This window comes from Echeneis naucrates, chromosome 3 (genome assembly GCF_900963305.1).
Source record: "Echeneis naucrates chromosome 3, fEcheNa1.1, whole genome shotgun sequence".
Lineage (NCBI taxonomy): Eukaryota > Metazoa > Chordata > Actinopteri > Carangiformes > Echeneidae > Echeneis > Echeneis naucrates.
In genome coordinates, this window is record NC_042513.1 from 13159127 (window position 1) to 13176270 (window position 17144).

Below are 17144 nucleotides of genomic sequence, written 5' to 3' on the forward strand. Positions count from 1 at the left end.
AAAAGACCTGTCTGACGTGGCTTTAATTATTCTATTTTTTCCCGTGTCTTTCTGCCGCACACTGTGTATACCATATGGTTCAGAGCTGAAGAGCCCAGGGAGATACTCCAGGAGTCCACCCTGCCACACGCTGTGCAGATTTAATCAACAGCTACGATTGCTACTTGTTGTGGCCTGTAGGGTGCTGCTGTTAACTATCTGGCAGTGGTAGGGAAAGTGTTGGGAGACAGAAGTGTTAATGACTCAGCAAGGTAGACTCCACTGACGTCCTATTTCTGAGCCTTGATCCTCTGACTGACAAGGCTTGTAAAAGTGGGTCCTTCAGTAAAAGGACCTGAACACAGCTGCATGCTTGAAAAGAACTACTTCATGGAAATTGCAATCTGACTGTCTAACTGTTGTGTTTACACCTCCATCTGAACCACAATCAAAAGCAGGACCCAGCTTGCATGCTTTCTCACTTCCCCTCACTTGGCTGATCACTGCTTGAAATGGGTGAGCTTGTTGTACTATCTCTTTTTAAGAGCTACAAAAAATATTCAATCCAGTCCCCCCTTGGTGTTGACCAAGAGGGATTTCTGCTTGATCCTCCAGCAATTAGCATTTAGTAAAAAAAAAAAAAAAAAAAAAAGCTGCTGCTTGTTATTTTGACATATTAGTATCTAGAATCTAAACATCAAATGATTTAGTCTCTGACGTGAAAGACTGAAACTGTATGTAAAGAGAATTTCTGCACTGCAGTTTGCATTGATTCCTTTTATACTTCTGCCCATCTGGACGGAGAACCACAACTAGATGCAATGAAATAACTTTAAAATGAAGCTTAATAGATTTAAAATTTTCAACCGTTTCCCACAGGTGCGGACACAGAGACAGCTACAGTGCCACAACATCTGTCCAGCTGTCCTTGATGTTGTTTCATAACACTCAGCAGCTTGTCCCTGGTTTCCGGCTTGACACAGAATGCTAAACAAGTTTCCCCAAGACATGTAGTGTTGACAAGAGTTACAGCATTGAAGCACAGCCTCACCCCCCGAGTCTGTCCAGTGTATGTGTTTTGTTTTTTCTGTGCAGACACTGGCATGCACGTGTGTGTGTGTGTGTGTGTGTGTGTGTGTGTGTGTGTGAGTTTGTTTTTGAATCCAAGGAGAAAGTTTTTAGATGAAAGAGGGAAATGTGGCTGTCCTGTAGTGAGAGCAAAGGATGGTAGGAGGAGGAAGAAAGCTCTAGTTGTTTTGAAGGCAGTCAAGATCCACTGAACAGCAAATGTTCCCATTCTGAGCAGCATACAGAGAAAAGACAGGAAAAAAAGAGATGTGACGTGTTATAAAATGCCATACATGTCCAGTAAAAAAAAATTATATGTATATGACCTTAGTACAGAAGGAGCAAAGCATGATTATAGCACCATATCTGTAAGAACACCAAAGCGTTACTGCACAAATTATGGAAAAACGTACTGCTCTACACACAGTCATTCAGTCACAGGACTATCTGTTATACTCCTGAGATTTAGGCTCTCACACTCGGACATTGAAAGTGAACAGAATTTAGGAGGTGTGGCTCCAAGCATTGACATATTTGAGAAATGGCAATAAGTCTTAAGTGTCCCAGTCTTATGTCTCCTCTGTGGCTGATCTATTACTGTTGACCTAGAGACCTCCACTTCTAGTGCCCTCTTAACTGGGAGTCCCTCAAAACATTCCTCAACTGAGGGGTCCAAAGCATTCTTTGCTGTCCGCCAAGAGCTGGGGGAGCTAGTGTGACTACACTATTGGTTCCTCAAACATAATAAGGAAAACATGATTATCTCCACATTCTGAGAATACAAAGCCCTTTGTTACTCATCATCCAAGGTCAGCATTTATCAACTGGACATCCAATAATATCTGCAGAGAGCAACAGCTGTGTCGGAAGGACCGCTGACCTGAGTCAGCCATAAAAAGGTGGACAGGATGCAGGACTTTCATATCCAACATAGATGAGTTGCAATCTTGGTATGATGAGAGTTATGAAAAATTATGTAAAGGAAATGAAAAGTTCCGAATCGAGCCTGACTGAAAGACGAATAAGAGAAAGAATAGAGATACAAAATATGAATGTGATGCTTCTGTCATTTCTTATTTTCCAGAAGTAGATGCACAGTAGTCTGGTTGCATAAATGGACCAGAACAACAGAACTGATGAAAAAAAAAAAAAAAAAACAATACTGAAGCTCTAACACCAGAACAAACTTGGATGCTACACAGGAAAACAGACCTCCTTTGTGGTTGTTGTTACCTACCTTACACTTGCAGGTGGTGCAGGGTGAGTTGGGCATTTGCCATGTGTTTCCACTGAGGCGGGCAACACCTGCAGGGTCCTCGCACGTCTGCCGTATGTCATATGACAGGTTGTCGGCCATGCAGGGGTCTGTGACGCAACGCGAGCAGCACTCACCCTCTGCTACAGCCGTGTACTCGCACATCAATACGGGGCAGACTAGAGGCCAGCAATCCACCTCCCCCTCCTGCAGAGGCACACAGAGAAGTGAAAGCAAGACAGTGACAGAGTGTGTGTTAGTTTTTGTGTGTGAACCAGCTGATCTGGCTCCAGCCACAGCTCACATGCTGATTTGCTGCCACATCTCTAATTAGAGGGATGGTAATTATCTAAGCCCTGAAAACACACACACTCAGCAGAGTGGCAGATCAGGTATTAAGGAAATCCCAGCTCTGCGCTTCAGGTTGATGAGGAGATGTTTGTTTTCCTTCATGTCATCTGTTTCTTCTAACAAACCGATTTCGCCACAAAAACAAGTGAACAAAGACATCGGTCAGCTTTCATTTCTGTAGCTTTATGTGAACGTGTGTTTTTGTGTACACACCATGCAGCGGCACTGCTGGCAGCCGTACAGCCACGACGCTCCGCTGCGGTAGAGTGTGCGTCCACTCTGGTCAAGACACTGGTTGCTGGGCCTGTTGTCACAGGCGGGACAGCAGAACATGTCCTCATCTGGGTCTCCACAGTCGCATGGTCTCCTCCTGCAGTACGTCTGGCCGTCCTGCACAATGGCAGTCACAGCAGTCAGGGAAGAAAATAGACGTAGTGTCATGATAGTCTGAAGAAATTGTGCTGATAAAGAAACAACTTCACATAGCCTGTGTAAAATAAAGGGCACAAAATGAATCATAAAAATGAACTGAAGAACTTCTAACTTAAATAAAAAAAAAATTCCTACCATCGTCATCACTATTCCTCATCGTCTTCGACAAGCACAGCCTCAAATAAGCACAGAAGGGAGCAGGATAACCAGACTTCTTAAAATAACATCATTGTTTGCAATGGAAACAGTGAGCTGTGAGTGTTTGGAAGTTGGACCTGAACACTACATAGAGACCAGAGAGGCCAATGGCCAGCTGATGTATAACTTGTGTAAGAGGATACATTCAGCCACAAAGAACACAAGAGGGGTCACTTGTTTTTCTTCTCAGTTGTGTCACTCTACACTCTGTATTTGTGTTTAAAACTGGCCTGCTGGTGAAAAAAGGAGTGGGACACCAAAACAGATGGGCTTTAGTTTGTTTACCAGGAATAGTTTTAGGATTTTTCAGTTGTTTTGCAGCATTTTTTTTTCTCTGAATGCTATTAATGATATCAATGAATTCCAGGGCCATAGTTCATGATGTACAGTTCAGGCCAAAGGTTTGGACACACCTTCTCATTCAAATGAACAGGAAAGTGTGTTCAAACCTTTGGCCTGAACTGTATATCTGATATAGGTGCTATTTAAGAAATAATTTGATCCTTAGGGTAGGAGACTTCCAGAGGACTTGAATGGGAATGAATGAAAGAAGCAGGAACGTTCGGTGTCTTGGCTGGAATGCAAAGTCAAATGCAGGCGACTCCGCCTGCTCTGCCAGTCTCTCCAGCCACGGCGTCCCTGGCTCTCCGTCTCTACACAATGAAAACTTTATGGGCCATTTTACTCAGCACAGCCAGCATTGTCTGGCCTGGGGATGACGGCGTAATGGAGATGTAAAAACGATTCATAAAATGGCTGGTAGAAAATGTATGTGGGCCATAAAATCATTCTGCATACCATTAAAAGTGCAATACAGAGCCAATGTTTTATCGATGCATATTGTCCTGATACAGTCCCTGAATGGCAATATGGATGGCCCCGGTCTTTACAGTTACGGCGGTTACTGTGACTTGCTGAGAAATTACTGCCAAATGTACAGCACTGGCAGGAAATCTAAAGACAGACTCTTCATTTCAATATCGGAAATAAGGCCAGACTGCACTGTTTTGCTGTTCAAGGCAGTATCATTTCTGCTTTGATGACTACATTTTTAGATATTTGAGGACTGCAGATTTATTACTGTAAGTTTACCCTTAGGTGCTACGAAGAGGTATATCGGACTGAATGTAATTTGAAGCTTTTGGTTCTTGTGGGATTGTTGGTTTAAAACGCTAAAAATCTAATTCTTCTGTTTAACTCAATTTTCTTTTTTCAATCTCCTTAAATAAAAAAAAAAAAAAAGTTTTTAGTTTTTTTTTGGGTATCTAGTTTCTACAGACTGCAGTTCAATTCATTTTTCAAGCAAACTCTCAACAAACTAATCAACATTTTCAGTTTAATCCAATATTTTTATCTCTAGTCTCTGAGCTGGTTTTATTTTCTCTACAAACTACAGTCATAGTCTCCTTCACAGCCACCAAGGCAAGTCGTTTTCAGCTTTAGTCTCAGATCAGCGTCTGTTTCACATTCAGTTAATATCTCACATCCGACTCCACTCGGGAATTCAGGGCTAGAGTAAAAACCTGCAAAATCGATTATCCTCAAGGTATCCCAAACACAGATCCCTAATGTGAACAGAACATCTCAATTATGTTTCTTTTCCGCCATTGTCATGCTGTATCTATTTGGTTGCTGCTCTAACAACAAATTTCCCAAATAAAGTACTCTTAATCTTAGAGTTCTTGTCTAATTTGTTAAATTCCTTTGTGAATGTATGGAAATGTATTGACAGAAATGAAATAATATATTTGCGCTTCCTCTCCAACAAAGCTGCAGACATGTACTTGTGCTTGCGACATACACAAAATCTCATCAAAACAACTCTTGGATGTACTGGAAAAGAGGAGGCCCAAAAAGGACCTGCTTCTGAAACACACATAGGGTTGTTTCAAACAATACAGCCTGGTGTTCAACATCTGTGTCTATTAATGAATGAATTTGTTGTATTCTGGTGCTGCATATGTTGGGACTCATGGTTAGTGGTGCAGGATTATGGTGTGGTGTGGAGGAGTGCGTGCTGGTGTTTTTTAAATATGCCCTCCAGCATGTGACTGTTTCAGCGTGAGCGTGAATCACAGACCAGCAGCAGACGGGGACCAAACCGCACCTATGACTCTATGTTCTTTGCCCCCTGCTTAGTTCAGAGCTCCGCTGTTTCCATCCAACCGTCTATCAATTATCTCAACTGTGCAGGATGCAAGCGACTGGAGCCAAGCCCAGCAGACACTGGGTGAGGCGCAGGACAGGGTCACATCGAGAGACCAACATTTCATTATTATTTCATTAATATTTCATTGATTGTTACCTGTCTTAACTCCTGGATACTAACAATGAATGTAACATGCAGCACCATGCAGAGAAAGTCACCATAGGATCTAAATTATGAAAGTCAATGAGCCAGCATGTTGTCAGCAGAGGTTATGACGTGTATTCTGCAATAATATATGCAATAATATATGCAATGCGACTTTATCAAAACTTCTGCACTTGGGTTTAAACACATCCAAATTATTTGGGTGCGTTAAATAAGAGGTGTTGAATTAAAATATCTTAAGTCATGAGACACGTCAAATTTTCCTCCGTGCTATTTACTGCAGGCAGTTTATGTGAAACTCAATTTTATTGCAAATAACCATCTAAGTCTGTTTGAAATTAATCCCACAAACTGCAACTCATCTTTGCAATGACAAATCTGATCGTCTCTGGCTCACTCTGACTCCTGAGCACAGCAACAAGTTGTTGCACTGCCAGAATTTAATGAGGGCTAATGACGAACAGATGGGAGTGAGGAGATGTTTTGTTGTTGTTGCTGTGTTAGCCCTCAGTGTTAGCTAACTCATCCCCATGAACTTCATAATTATTACCTGCTCAAGCTTAAGGGCTTTCTGGAATAGCCAATGTACATGCTGGGTAAATGTAGGTAAAAGGAAGGAATTTGATAGAGTTTATAAAAAATTTCCTTGTTGCATATCGTGTATTGGTTCAGTCTTTATTTGTTATCTTTTGTCATACAGTACTCTACGAACAATCAAATGTCTGATCAAACGTTTCACTTTTTTAATTTATATTTATAACTTATATTTGAAATTTACACATTAAAGCTAAATTTTATGTACTTTATATCCCTACATCTATCTCCACCTCTTCTATTCCTCCCCCCTACCTGAACCAGGGTCTGTATCCCCCCCCCACTTTCACTGGTGCAGTTGGTGGGAGGTCAGAGTAGTTGACGGTCCTGCTGTTTGAGATAGTTGTCTTTGTGTGAGGAGCGGTGATGGCTGGCATGAGGGGGGGTGACTCTGGGACGCCAGTGTTCACGGTTTAGCCTCCTGGAGGTGTTGTGGGCCTAACTAGACGAAACACTGACGAAAGGAGGTTCCTACCTGATGACCCCAAAGACATGATAGTTATCACCGCTCACTGGCCTAGTTGGATATTATCTTCAGGGCACATCGGACAGGGTGAAAGCTTGTTGTTAGGGAGACACTGAGTCTGGTCCATTTTTTGTCGCACAAGTTTCTTGTGTTTACTCTAAAAATGTATGTACATACTTACATCGCAGATTAGATCACTGTTATAATGAAAACCTTAACCCTGGGGGAGGACCCCACGGTTGGGAGCAATGGTACCACTCATTGGAATGATTTTCTATGCAGACGTTTCTCTGTACCTTGCAGGAACAAATAGTGCAGTGATCAAAGCTGGGCTTCCAATCCTCTCCATTGCGTCTGAGCCCTTCTTCCTGAGGACAGTCACCACTGCAGCCCGGACCAGATGTGCACACGCAGTCGTAGCCTCCCGGGAGGTTAACACAAACGCTGTCATTCCAGCAGGTGTGTGTTTGCAAACTGCACTCGTCGATATCTTGAAGAGAAAGAGCAAGACAAAATTTGTGACTATTAAAAGAACCCAAATGTGTGTGTGAGAGACACAGTCTGGTCAGTGGACGACTGCACAGTCATATCGCAGCAGGGGGGGGGGTAAGGTGCAGGTTAAGAGCAGCGTTAATATATGGATAGTTCTTTAATTGAAAAATATTGTACGTCAGTTTCTCTGTAACAAAATGGCACATGCCACTGGGTTGTGGTGTGCAAGCACATGGATATACTGTATGTTTCAGGTCGGGAGTGTTAAAAATTGTATTCTCTTTCTCATCCCTTCAACACATTTGAAAATATATGTTGACATGCATTCAATTGTTTTTGATTTGTCATGATTAACTTTACAACCCTTTACTGTATGAGCAGAAGGTAGACTAGGACCAGTTGCAACAAGTTCTGTTGCTCCAATCAGAATAACACCAGAGACTGCTTACTTAGTCTCCAGGAGTAGATAACATTTATTGGGGATTTATCAGCTGTATAAATGTACAAAGCTGTACAAAGTCAGCATCTCTATCTAAGACATAATAACTCATATTAAAGAAAAAGAGAATGCAGACATTGTTTTGGGATTTTCTTGTTAGCCTGTCATGGTCTTACACATGTACTCTGCTCTGTTTATCATTAGAAACACACTAAATAAGTCTGCCTATATTGACTGAAGGAAAACTTGTTCTAAATGTTCTATTTTATGTATTTTTATGTATTTCTAACAGTTACGTTCTGATCAATATAATAACTAACACATCTACTACAGTCCTCAGTGGCTCCAGATGAATGGCCAAAGAGTGAGGCGTTTCCACTGCCAGCCTCTTTTTCACCTTAAAACAAAAATAAAAGCCCCAGCATGAATGAGCAGGATGGATTTTCATTTTCATTTTTTCTTTATCAGTGCAGTGCCGGAAATGGGGTGCCAGAAGTCTGTCTCTAGCTATTTTTATGAAGCTGTGACATTTCACTCTCTTTATCCCCTATAAATGTGAGCTCAGTGAAAAAGACCAAAGTCCCATCAACAGTAGCTCTACTCGCCCGTCAGCTGCCTGCAGCCATCGATCACACCCACACAACTCCATCACAATCATAGAACACCGACTGCATGCCACTGCTGTTGGATGACAAAAGTTAGAAAACAAAAAATTATATCAATAAAAAGTGTTTTTCATTTAAGAGCAAGGTCTCAGTGTGAGCTACATGGTCAATACGCGCTTTTACTTTATTCATAGTTGAGTGAGACAGGAAGCTCTGTAGACTGTTGATTTCCACGCTCACCAGTTCCCCTCCAGATACAGTGTGTTATACCTTACCTGTATGTTTTCATCATACTGCGTAAAGTCCCACAAGAGATAAGAGGAGAAAATTAGCTACAGCTGTACAGTATATTTTATTAGTTTCAGGTTGTGTATTGGAACGTTGGTAAACTGCAGCGTCCCTGTCAAATACAATAAGACACACACCAGACTCAGCTCTGTGTGATCCAACTTGGCTCAATTTGTACTTGAAGATATACTTAGAGCAAAACACAAATGAGAACTCAACAAATTGTATTCCTCTGTGAGTTCCCTCAGTCCACAGCATCAAACACACTGCTGCACCACGTCCTTGTGCTGAGATTCCAGTAATCAAAAATTCATGACTTCACTTTGATCCTGAGATGGTCACATAGCTACATACAATCACACCTTCATTTTACATTCTACAGTCTGTCCAGGTTTCTGTCCAACTATGAAGCTCAATCCCATCTTGATTACCTGCCTGCTTGATTTCCCTAATAATCCCTACAATGCTCCTGTCCATCCCCATCTGTTAGTGAGTTACTTCGTTCAATCGTTCATTCGCTCATCTTCTATACCTTATCCGTTTCCGGGTCAGGGGGCATGCTGGAGCCAATCCCAGCTTACATGGGGCGAGGGCAGGGTAATTTAGAGTCACCAGCTAACCGAAACATGATGTCTTTGGATGGTGGGAGGAAACCCACACAGGCACGGGGAGGACATGCAAACTGCACAGAAAGGCCCCAGGCCCAGGAATCAAACCCCTGACCTTGTTCTGCAGCAACAGCGCTAACCAGTATGCCGCCGTGCTGTCCATTTATACACTTACAAATGAAAATCTTCTGATAAATTATTGTTTATATGCTTTCAATCCTACTTTTCCTTTAGGGACTTGCTCCCCAGTACAACTGTAGCTTGACTTGACAGCCACTGTGTGCAACAGGTGTCAAAATAGATCTCTCATATTTTGATGTCCACAGTTTTTAGATAGCAGAGATGACAGAATATGTAGTACTCTCACTGCAGGGAGAGGACTGGGAGGGGACTGCATGCAACAGGTTTTCTCCAGTTGCATCAGGCCTACCCTGGGTTGACTGTTGTGGCCGTACCAGGCACTACCTCACACTGCTGACTGTGCTGAATGCACACCCTCAGTTTGCAGTATCAATTTTGCCATATATAGAGAGAGTGAAAGCAGCAGAGCCAGGGATTTATTGTGCATGTGACATACTATTTGCGTACACTAAATGAAATCCCCATCAATCAGTCAGACACACTGCGCTAAGCTGTTGCTCTCAGATGAAGCGTATTCTTAAATTTAGGCCGTGTGAGACACCTAAACTTAAAATCCTGAGTAAAAACCCAACAGAGCGCAGTCAAGCGTTTGGGGGACTTACGTTTCATTCCTAAATGTACTGTTAAACAAGAAAAGACTCTGCAGTGTGTATACATGACAACTTCTATTCATGCAGGTATGGAAATGCACACACACACACACACACACACAAAACAAATAATTCCTTTGACAGATGCTCGTAATTAGAAGGGCTCAGATAGCTCAGTAATTTGAGTATTCACATGTTCACATATTTCATTGGTAATTCTCCAGGTAGCCCATATGGAAAGGTCATGTACATCAGAGGGAGAAAATAAACGATGCACATGCACTGTAGAGCAGGAAGGCAGTGTGCGTTTATCCTGTATCATCCTCATCTTTGTGCGCACTGTGTTTATCAAAACCACCTGTCTCTCCCTCAAGCATCAGGCATAATAAACCTGTTTTGAGATGCAGTCCATGCAGCTCTTTGTTCAAGCAATAACGGAGAGGGACAGCTGCTGCAGGTGGTTCCAGTCTTCACCACAACAATATGCACTCCAACACAGCACAAAAGTAAAACAGCAGCTAGTAAAATACGTTACACAACTGGACAGAGCCAACATGAGAAAACACTAAAAGAGCACAATACTGGGAGTAAAGGCAGCATGAAATATAGTTTATATGAATACAGAAAGCATTCAGACTCCCTTAAAAATTTCACTTTTGTTGCATTGCAGCCATTTGCTAAAATAATTTAAGTTGATTTTTTTCCTCATTAATGTACACACAGCACCCCGTTTTGACAAAAGCCTCGACCTCCAACAGCAAAAACCCAATGAGAAGAAGGAAGGAAGCATCAGGACAACACCCTGTGGCAGACATCTTAAAATAAATCATAGCAAAGGCTGGACTGAAAGAAAGTAGAGCGCCCTCGGCACAGGCTCAATAGAGGCTATGGCCTCCAGAGATGACCCTTAATCAATCCAGCAAATAACATAACCAAGTGCCTGGCATACACAGAAGACACCCGTTTGTCAAATTCTGACTTCCTGCACAAAGTCTGCCAAGATTCCCAAGGAAACACACCAACAGTGAACAGTGAATTTACACACACACACTATATATATATATATATATATATATATATATATGCTTCCTTCCTTCTTCTCATTGGGTTTTTGCTGTTGGAGGTCGAGGCTTTTGTCAAAACGGGGTGCTGTGTGTACATTAATGAGGAAAAAAATCAACTTAAATTATTTTAGCAAATGGCTGCAATGCAACAAAAGTGAAATTTTTAAGGGAGTCTGAATGCTTTCTGTATTCATATAAACTATATTTCATGCTGCCTTTACTCCCAGTATTGTGCTCTTATATATATATATATATCTATATATATATATATATATAGATATATATAAAGCAGTGGATGTGGCTGTTGAGTGGAAGTAGAGAGACCACTGCTGAAGTACCTACACATTCATTCTATCTAGGGACCAGCAGGGTGCGACTCCACTGATTGTAATAAGAAGTCACATTATATTGAAATCCATGTGAAAACAGCCTTATTCCTCATTTTTTATTTCATCAGTGAAAGCTTTCCTAACACGTTTACTGTCTCAGTCTCTTCAGTGCACCAGGTCAGCTGAAATGTAATAATGTTGACAACAAATTGTTTTAAATTATGGTCCCATTTCGAGAAAACCGGACAATAAAGTATAATATGCATTAGGCTGCAGCTACCCCATGGCTGAAAACTGTACCAGACAAAGCACAACTGGCAGGTATGAATAGGGCCTTGGACTCATGTATCAAGCAAAGTGATGCCAGACTTATACATTAACTCATTTGGCAGACACTTTTATCAAGAGCCATATACACATGAGGGATAGAACATGAATTAGTATCAAATTCAAAGCGTGAATTAGCACATGAATGAGCACGAACACTACAACAAAGCACTTCAGTTGAAAGAGACAACAAATCCCTTTACTAAAAGGCCATTTTCACAGGGCACAGTTCCACCAACACAGAATAACTCCCCAAAATGTTGTTGTGGCAAAACACGGGGAGATTGTTTTCATCAATCCATAACCATGCCCTTATGATTTTAGATTTCTCTTTTTTACTGAAACAAGTATGTAAAAGTGATGCTGATGATTTGCACCTGACACACTACAAGCCATGCATAGATTAGTGAAAAAACGTTGTATAAAAAATCACAATGAAAGACAACAACAAAAAGAACCTAAAAGCCAACCTCTTTATGAGATGTTATTATCCTCTTCTCTCACTAATTCCTGTCCATGGTGTTCTCTACTCTCCGACATGGCCATCACATACTCTATTCTCTGCAACTCTCTAATTTGAGCTGGCTCTCTTATTACAAAACGCTACTTCCTCTTCATTCGATTCATGAGAGGCAGTTGGAGGGATATTGAGGAGGGAAAAAAACTGTTATATTGTCATTTGTACTTATTTCCCAAACTGGCTTCCAGCATAATGCTGCATGGAGAGAGGAGAAAAGGTGTCGGACGGTTTTTGCGGTAAGTGTGTTGCGTCACTTCCGGTCACTGGCGGTTGTGTTCTGTCATCTCTGTGTGTTGTTTCCACTGTTCTGCTGCTATTATTTCCTAACTCACTTGATTAATCCGACAGCAAATTATTGTCACACCAACACTAGGTTTAAAAGTCAATATCCCCCCTTTCCCCAAAGATTGTAACCGGTTCTGCTCCTCCGCTAATCAAACTACCCGATTTGCAATGTCCTCTAGCTCCCGGCTCCGCACTTTAGCTAGCCCAACTTATGCTAGTGTAGCTAGCCCCCCTGTAGCCGGTGCGGGCCGACCTACATGAGCTCATCCGGCAGCTAAGATAGTTTCCTCCCCCCCAGTGGCTCCCGAGCAGCCGGGATCTCGTCAGGGCGGCTGGGTGGCTGTCCGAGACAAGAGGCATAGTCGTAGGCAGCAGCCCCCGGTTCACCACCGACCAGTTCACGTTTCCAACAGGTTCTCCCCTCTCAGCGACACACCCGCTGAAAAGCGACTCTAGTGAAGGCGATTCTATTCTGAGGAACGTGAAGTCAGCGACACCGGCGGCCATAGTGAAGTGTTCCCGGCGGCCATAGTGAAGTGTATCCGGCGGCCATAGTGAAGTGTATCCGGCGGCCATAGTGAAGTGTATCCGGCGGCCATAGTGAAGTGTAGCCGGCGGCCATAGTGAAGTGTTCCCGGGGGCCGGAGCAGGCGACATCCAGTCTTATCTGAAACTGCTGGCTAAGGGTAAACCGAAAATTAATGTAGAATCGGTGTGTACTTTTGGTAAAACGATGTCGGACACTGTAGTTTTCGGTCCCCTCAATGCCATCTCTAAATTCAAATGAGGATTTCTCCCATACGCAGGTTGATGACCTTGTGATTAGCACTATGGCCAAACTGCCTTCAAATCTCGACAATGCCGGCCCTCTCAAAAAGAAAGTATTCAATCTGAGGAGGATGGCTCCCTGATATAGTTACCAAATCCGTGCCTTAAAGCAGACATCAAGGAAATTATAAAGAAACTGGTGTTCCAGTAAGCCAGAAGAGTCTCACAGAGTCTGGAAAGACAGCCTAAAAACGTATAAAAAAGCTCTCCGCAGTGCTAGAAGTTCATATTACTCAGCACTCATAGAAGAAAACAAGAACAACCCCAGGTTTCTCTTCAGCACTGTGGCCAGGCTGACAGAGAGCCATAGCTCAGTTGAACCAGTGATCCCCTTAGCTCTAAGCAGTGATGATTTTATTAACTTTTTTACAGATAAAATTCTCACAATCAGAGAAAGAATTTATCAGCTCTTGCGCACTTTAGATAAAAATCGCCTACTGAATACAGCAACTCCTGAATCAGCTGCGGCGCCTCTTTTACATCTGGAATCATTCTCACCTCTGAATCTCTCAGAGCTAGCTTCTATAGTTTCATCATCCAGACCGTCAACCTGTTTATTAGACCCAGTACCAACTAGCCTCTTTAAAGAGATCTTTTATTTAATTGAGCCGTTCATTCTAGAGTTGATTAATCTGACTTTATTTCTGGGTTATGTACCTCAGGCACGTCAGACCGTGGTCATCAAACCCTAGTTTAAAAAGCCAAAATTTCGAAATTTCTAAAATCATTGAAAAAGCTGTAGCAAAACAATTACATGACCATCTGGATGGGAACAGTTTGTTTGAACAGTTTCAATCAGGATTTAGAGCCCGTCATAGCACAGAAACAGCGCTGGTTAAAGCCTCCAATGACATTCTAATGGCCTCAGACAATGGATCAGCCTCCATACTTCTCCTAGATCTTAGTGCTGCATTCGACACCATAGATCATAATATTTTACTACAGAGACTGGAACATGAAACATTAAAGGAACTGCACTAAGTTGGTTCAAATCCTACTTATCAGATAGACATCAGTTTGTTCATGTAAACAACAGCTCCTCCTCATGTACTGTAGTCAGTCATGGAGTCCCGCAGGGTTCGGTACTTGGACCAATCCTCTTTACGCTTTATCTGCTTCCTCTAGGCAACATTATCAGGAAACACAGCATCAATTTCCACTGCTACGCAGACGATACTCAGCTGTACCTATCAATGAAGCCAAATGAAGTCACTCAGATAGTCAGACTGCAGACATGTCTTGAAGACATAAAAGTCTGGATGATTGGAAATGTTTTACTTCTCAACTCTGACAAAACAGAAGTTATTGTACTCAGTCCTAAGCACCTCAGAAAAATACTATCTAATCATCTCATCAGTCTGGACGGCATCACTTTGGCTTCCAGCTCCACTGTAAGAAACCTTGGAGTAATTTTTGACCAGGACATGTCCTTTGTCCCTCACATAAAACAAGTTAGTCGGGCAGCTTTCTTCCACCTGAGAAACATTAGGAAAATCAGAAACATCCTCTCTCAGGATGATGCAGAAAAACTAGTCCATGCATTTGTAACTTCTAGGCTGGACTACTGTAACTCATTTCTATCTGGATGTCCAAACAAATCTCTAAAAGGCCTTCAGTTGATTCAGAACGCTGCTGCACGAATGTTAACAGGAACTAGGAAAAGAGATCATATCTCTCCTGTGTTAGCTGCTCTTCATTGGCTGCCAGTAAAATATAGAGTAGAATTCAAAATCCTTCTTTTAACATATAAAGCTCTTAATGGCCAAGCTCCATCGTATCTCAGAGAGCTCATAGTTCCTTACTGTCCTAGCAGACCACTCCGCTCTCTAGATGGAGGTTTACTTGTGGTCCCTGGAGTCTCCAAGAGTAAATCTGGAGGCAGATCGTTCAGTTATCAGGCTCCTCTTCTATGGAACCAACTCCCAGCATCGGTCCGGGGGGCGGACTCTTTAGCAATTTTCAAGACCAGGCTTAAAACTTTCCTGTATGACAGAGCTTATAGTTAAAAAGTTAAAGCCCTCTACTCTTTAGCTATGCTGCTGTAGGCCTAGACTGCTGGGGGAAGGACTGAGCTTCTCCCTCTCTGTCTGTCTCTCCCTGTCACCCTCTCTCCCCCTCTCCCTCTTTCTCTCTCCCTCCCTCTCGCTCGCTCTCCTTTCCTCCCCCTTTGCATGCGTTGATAAGAACCATCCTTCTTAAAAAAACACAGTTTCACCCAGTTCTAAGCATTTATACTGCATTTACTAACCATGTTCTGCCAAAGTCTCTGTCTCTCCCAGTTCCTCTCCTCTCTCTCCCTGTCCTCATCCTGCAGGTGGTGACTCATCGCCATCCCATGTTCCTGCAACACCTGCTGGTCTCATATAGCATGAATTCTGTACTACAGCTCAACTCCATGAACTTCATGCAGCAACATGTCCCTGCATATACCCCCCCCCCCCCATGCCTATCTCACTCTCTCTCTCTTTCTCCCTCTCGCCCACTCTCAACCCAACCGGTCGAGGCAGATGGCCCCGCCCCCCGAGCCTGGTTCTGCTCAAGGTTTCTGCCTCTTAACGGAAGTTTTTCTTTGCCACTGTCGCCAAGTGCTTGTTCATCAGGGGATGTGTTGGGTCTCTTTAAATAATTTTATAAAGAGTTTGGTCTAGACCTGCTCTATATGTAAAGTGCTTTGATGTAACTTTGTTATGATTTGGCGCGAAACAAATAAATCTGATTTGATCTGATGTACTGTCAGCTACATACAGAACATTTGTCTGGCTAAGGAGAGGCACACACACACACACACACACCTAGAGAGTGAGATCAACTTGCATCTTGCATTTAAGCTGTAAAGCAATGTTATTAATGGTGTCTCTTAATGACACACAAATAAGTGCTTTCACTAATCACATTGCATAAATCATATCCCTAATCTGCTGAAAGCCTCTGATCACAGAGCAAGCCAAGTAAGTTAATGTCCAATTAGATTTGATCGATGTGAGTAATGTCTCTGTCATTTGCTGCAAATGGGAATAGTAGATTTTTTTTATGCAATTAAATCATCATTTAAAACATTCTAATGGAACAAGTTTTTGTTTGTAAAACTCAAACAACCTGTGTTTGAAGACTGTAACTCTCCACAAATTAATACACAAAGCCAAGACTAAACGCCAAATTTCCATCATGTGTCCATTCATTTGAGGCTTGACTGCGTTATCCTGGGGTGGCCCACTCTTAATATTTGTGCAATAATGGTGAAAAGGTGGAAAAATCTGAATGCTTGACCTTCTGTCTTTTGTTAATACTTTACCTACACCCACTTTCCCTTATTCACTTATTTCCCTTATTTGATTTTTGAAAAGTTTGGACCTTTCTCTTTCTAACTGTGGCATTTGATTTAAACAGTTACCTAGCAAAACAAATGTCAGAATTATTCATACAGTACACAATTCCCAGACCACTCCTGCAGTGCAATCATCTTTGACCTGCATTTGTATGTTAATTGTGTGGGCAGTATTGGATGCTTACCCAATAATTCGCTAAACAGGGTACTTCTGGTGGAGTTTAGGAGCTTCAATCTGACACAGAAGTAGCGTATTTAGAGAAACAATGCATGTTAAGAAGATTCTGAATGTGCACATCACAGCAGAGAAGTGGATGATGCTGCACAGAGGAGCAAGCCACAATCCTTACAATGATTTACCAGCCTTCAGACAGTAAGTTTTGAATACCCAGCAAATAGGTTTAATCGGTATTATAGGCATTCTTTTAACATTTCCAATCAGTGAAATATCCAGTTAAATGGTTGTACCCTATCGAACCTGCATCAATGCCTCCCAATGTGCCTGCTTTCCATGAATACTTTTAACTACCTCATGAAAAGAGAGCTTAATATCTTTTTTACCTGGGTTATTTTCAAATTTAGAGAAAAGAGCATTACAGTTTTGTGTGATTTCTCTAATACAGGTTTTTCTGAATGGTTGTCAGTC

The 17144-nt window shown here is 42.1% G+C and overlaps 1 protein-coding gene across 5 annotated transcripts in view; it reads right to left on the reverse strand.

Annotated features, from left to right (window-relative positions):
• Window positions 1–639: 639 nt before the first annotated feature.
• LOC115040964 (protein kinase C-binding protein NELL1) overlaps window positions 640–17144 on the reverse strand; it is a 348772-nt gene continuing 332267 nt past the window's right edge. For 3 of the 5 annotated variants that reach the window (XM_029498153.1, XM_029498154.1, XM_029498150.1), the window contains 3 exons: window positions 6954–7147; window positions 2867–3043; window positions 640–2509 (listed from right to left, as the gene is read on the reverse strand). In XM_029498153.1, the coding sequence (XP_029354013.1) occupies window positions 2114–2509; window positions 2867–3043; window positions 6954–7147 (767 nt within the window). In that variant the 3' untranslated portion in view covers window positions 640–2113. The remainder of the gene's footprint in view (window positions 2510–2866; window positions 3044–6953; window positions 7148–17144) is intronic. The other 2 variants (XM_029498152.1, XM_029498151.1) reach the window with 1 other exon arrangement.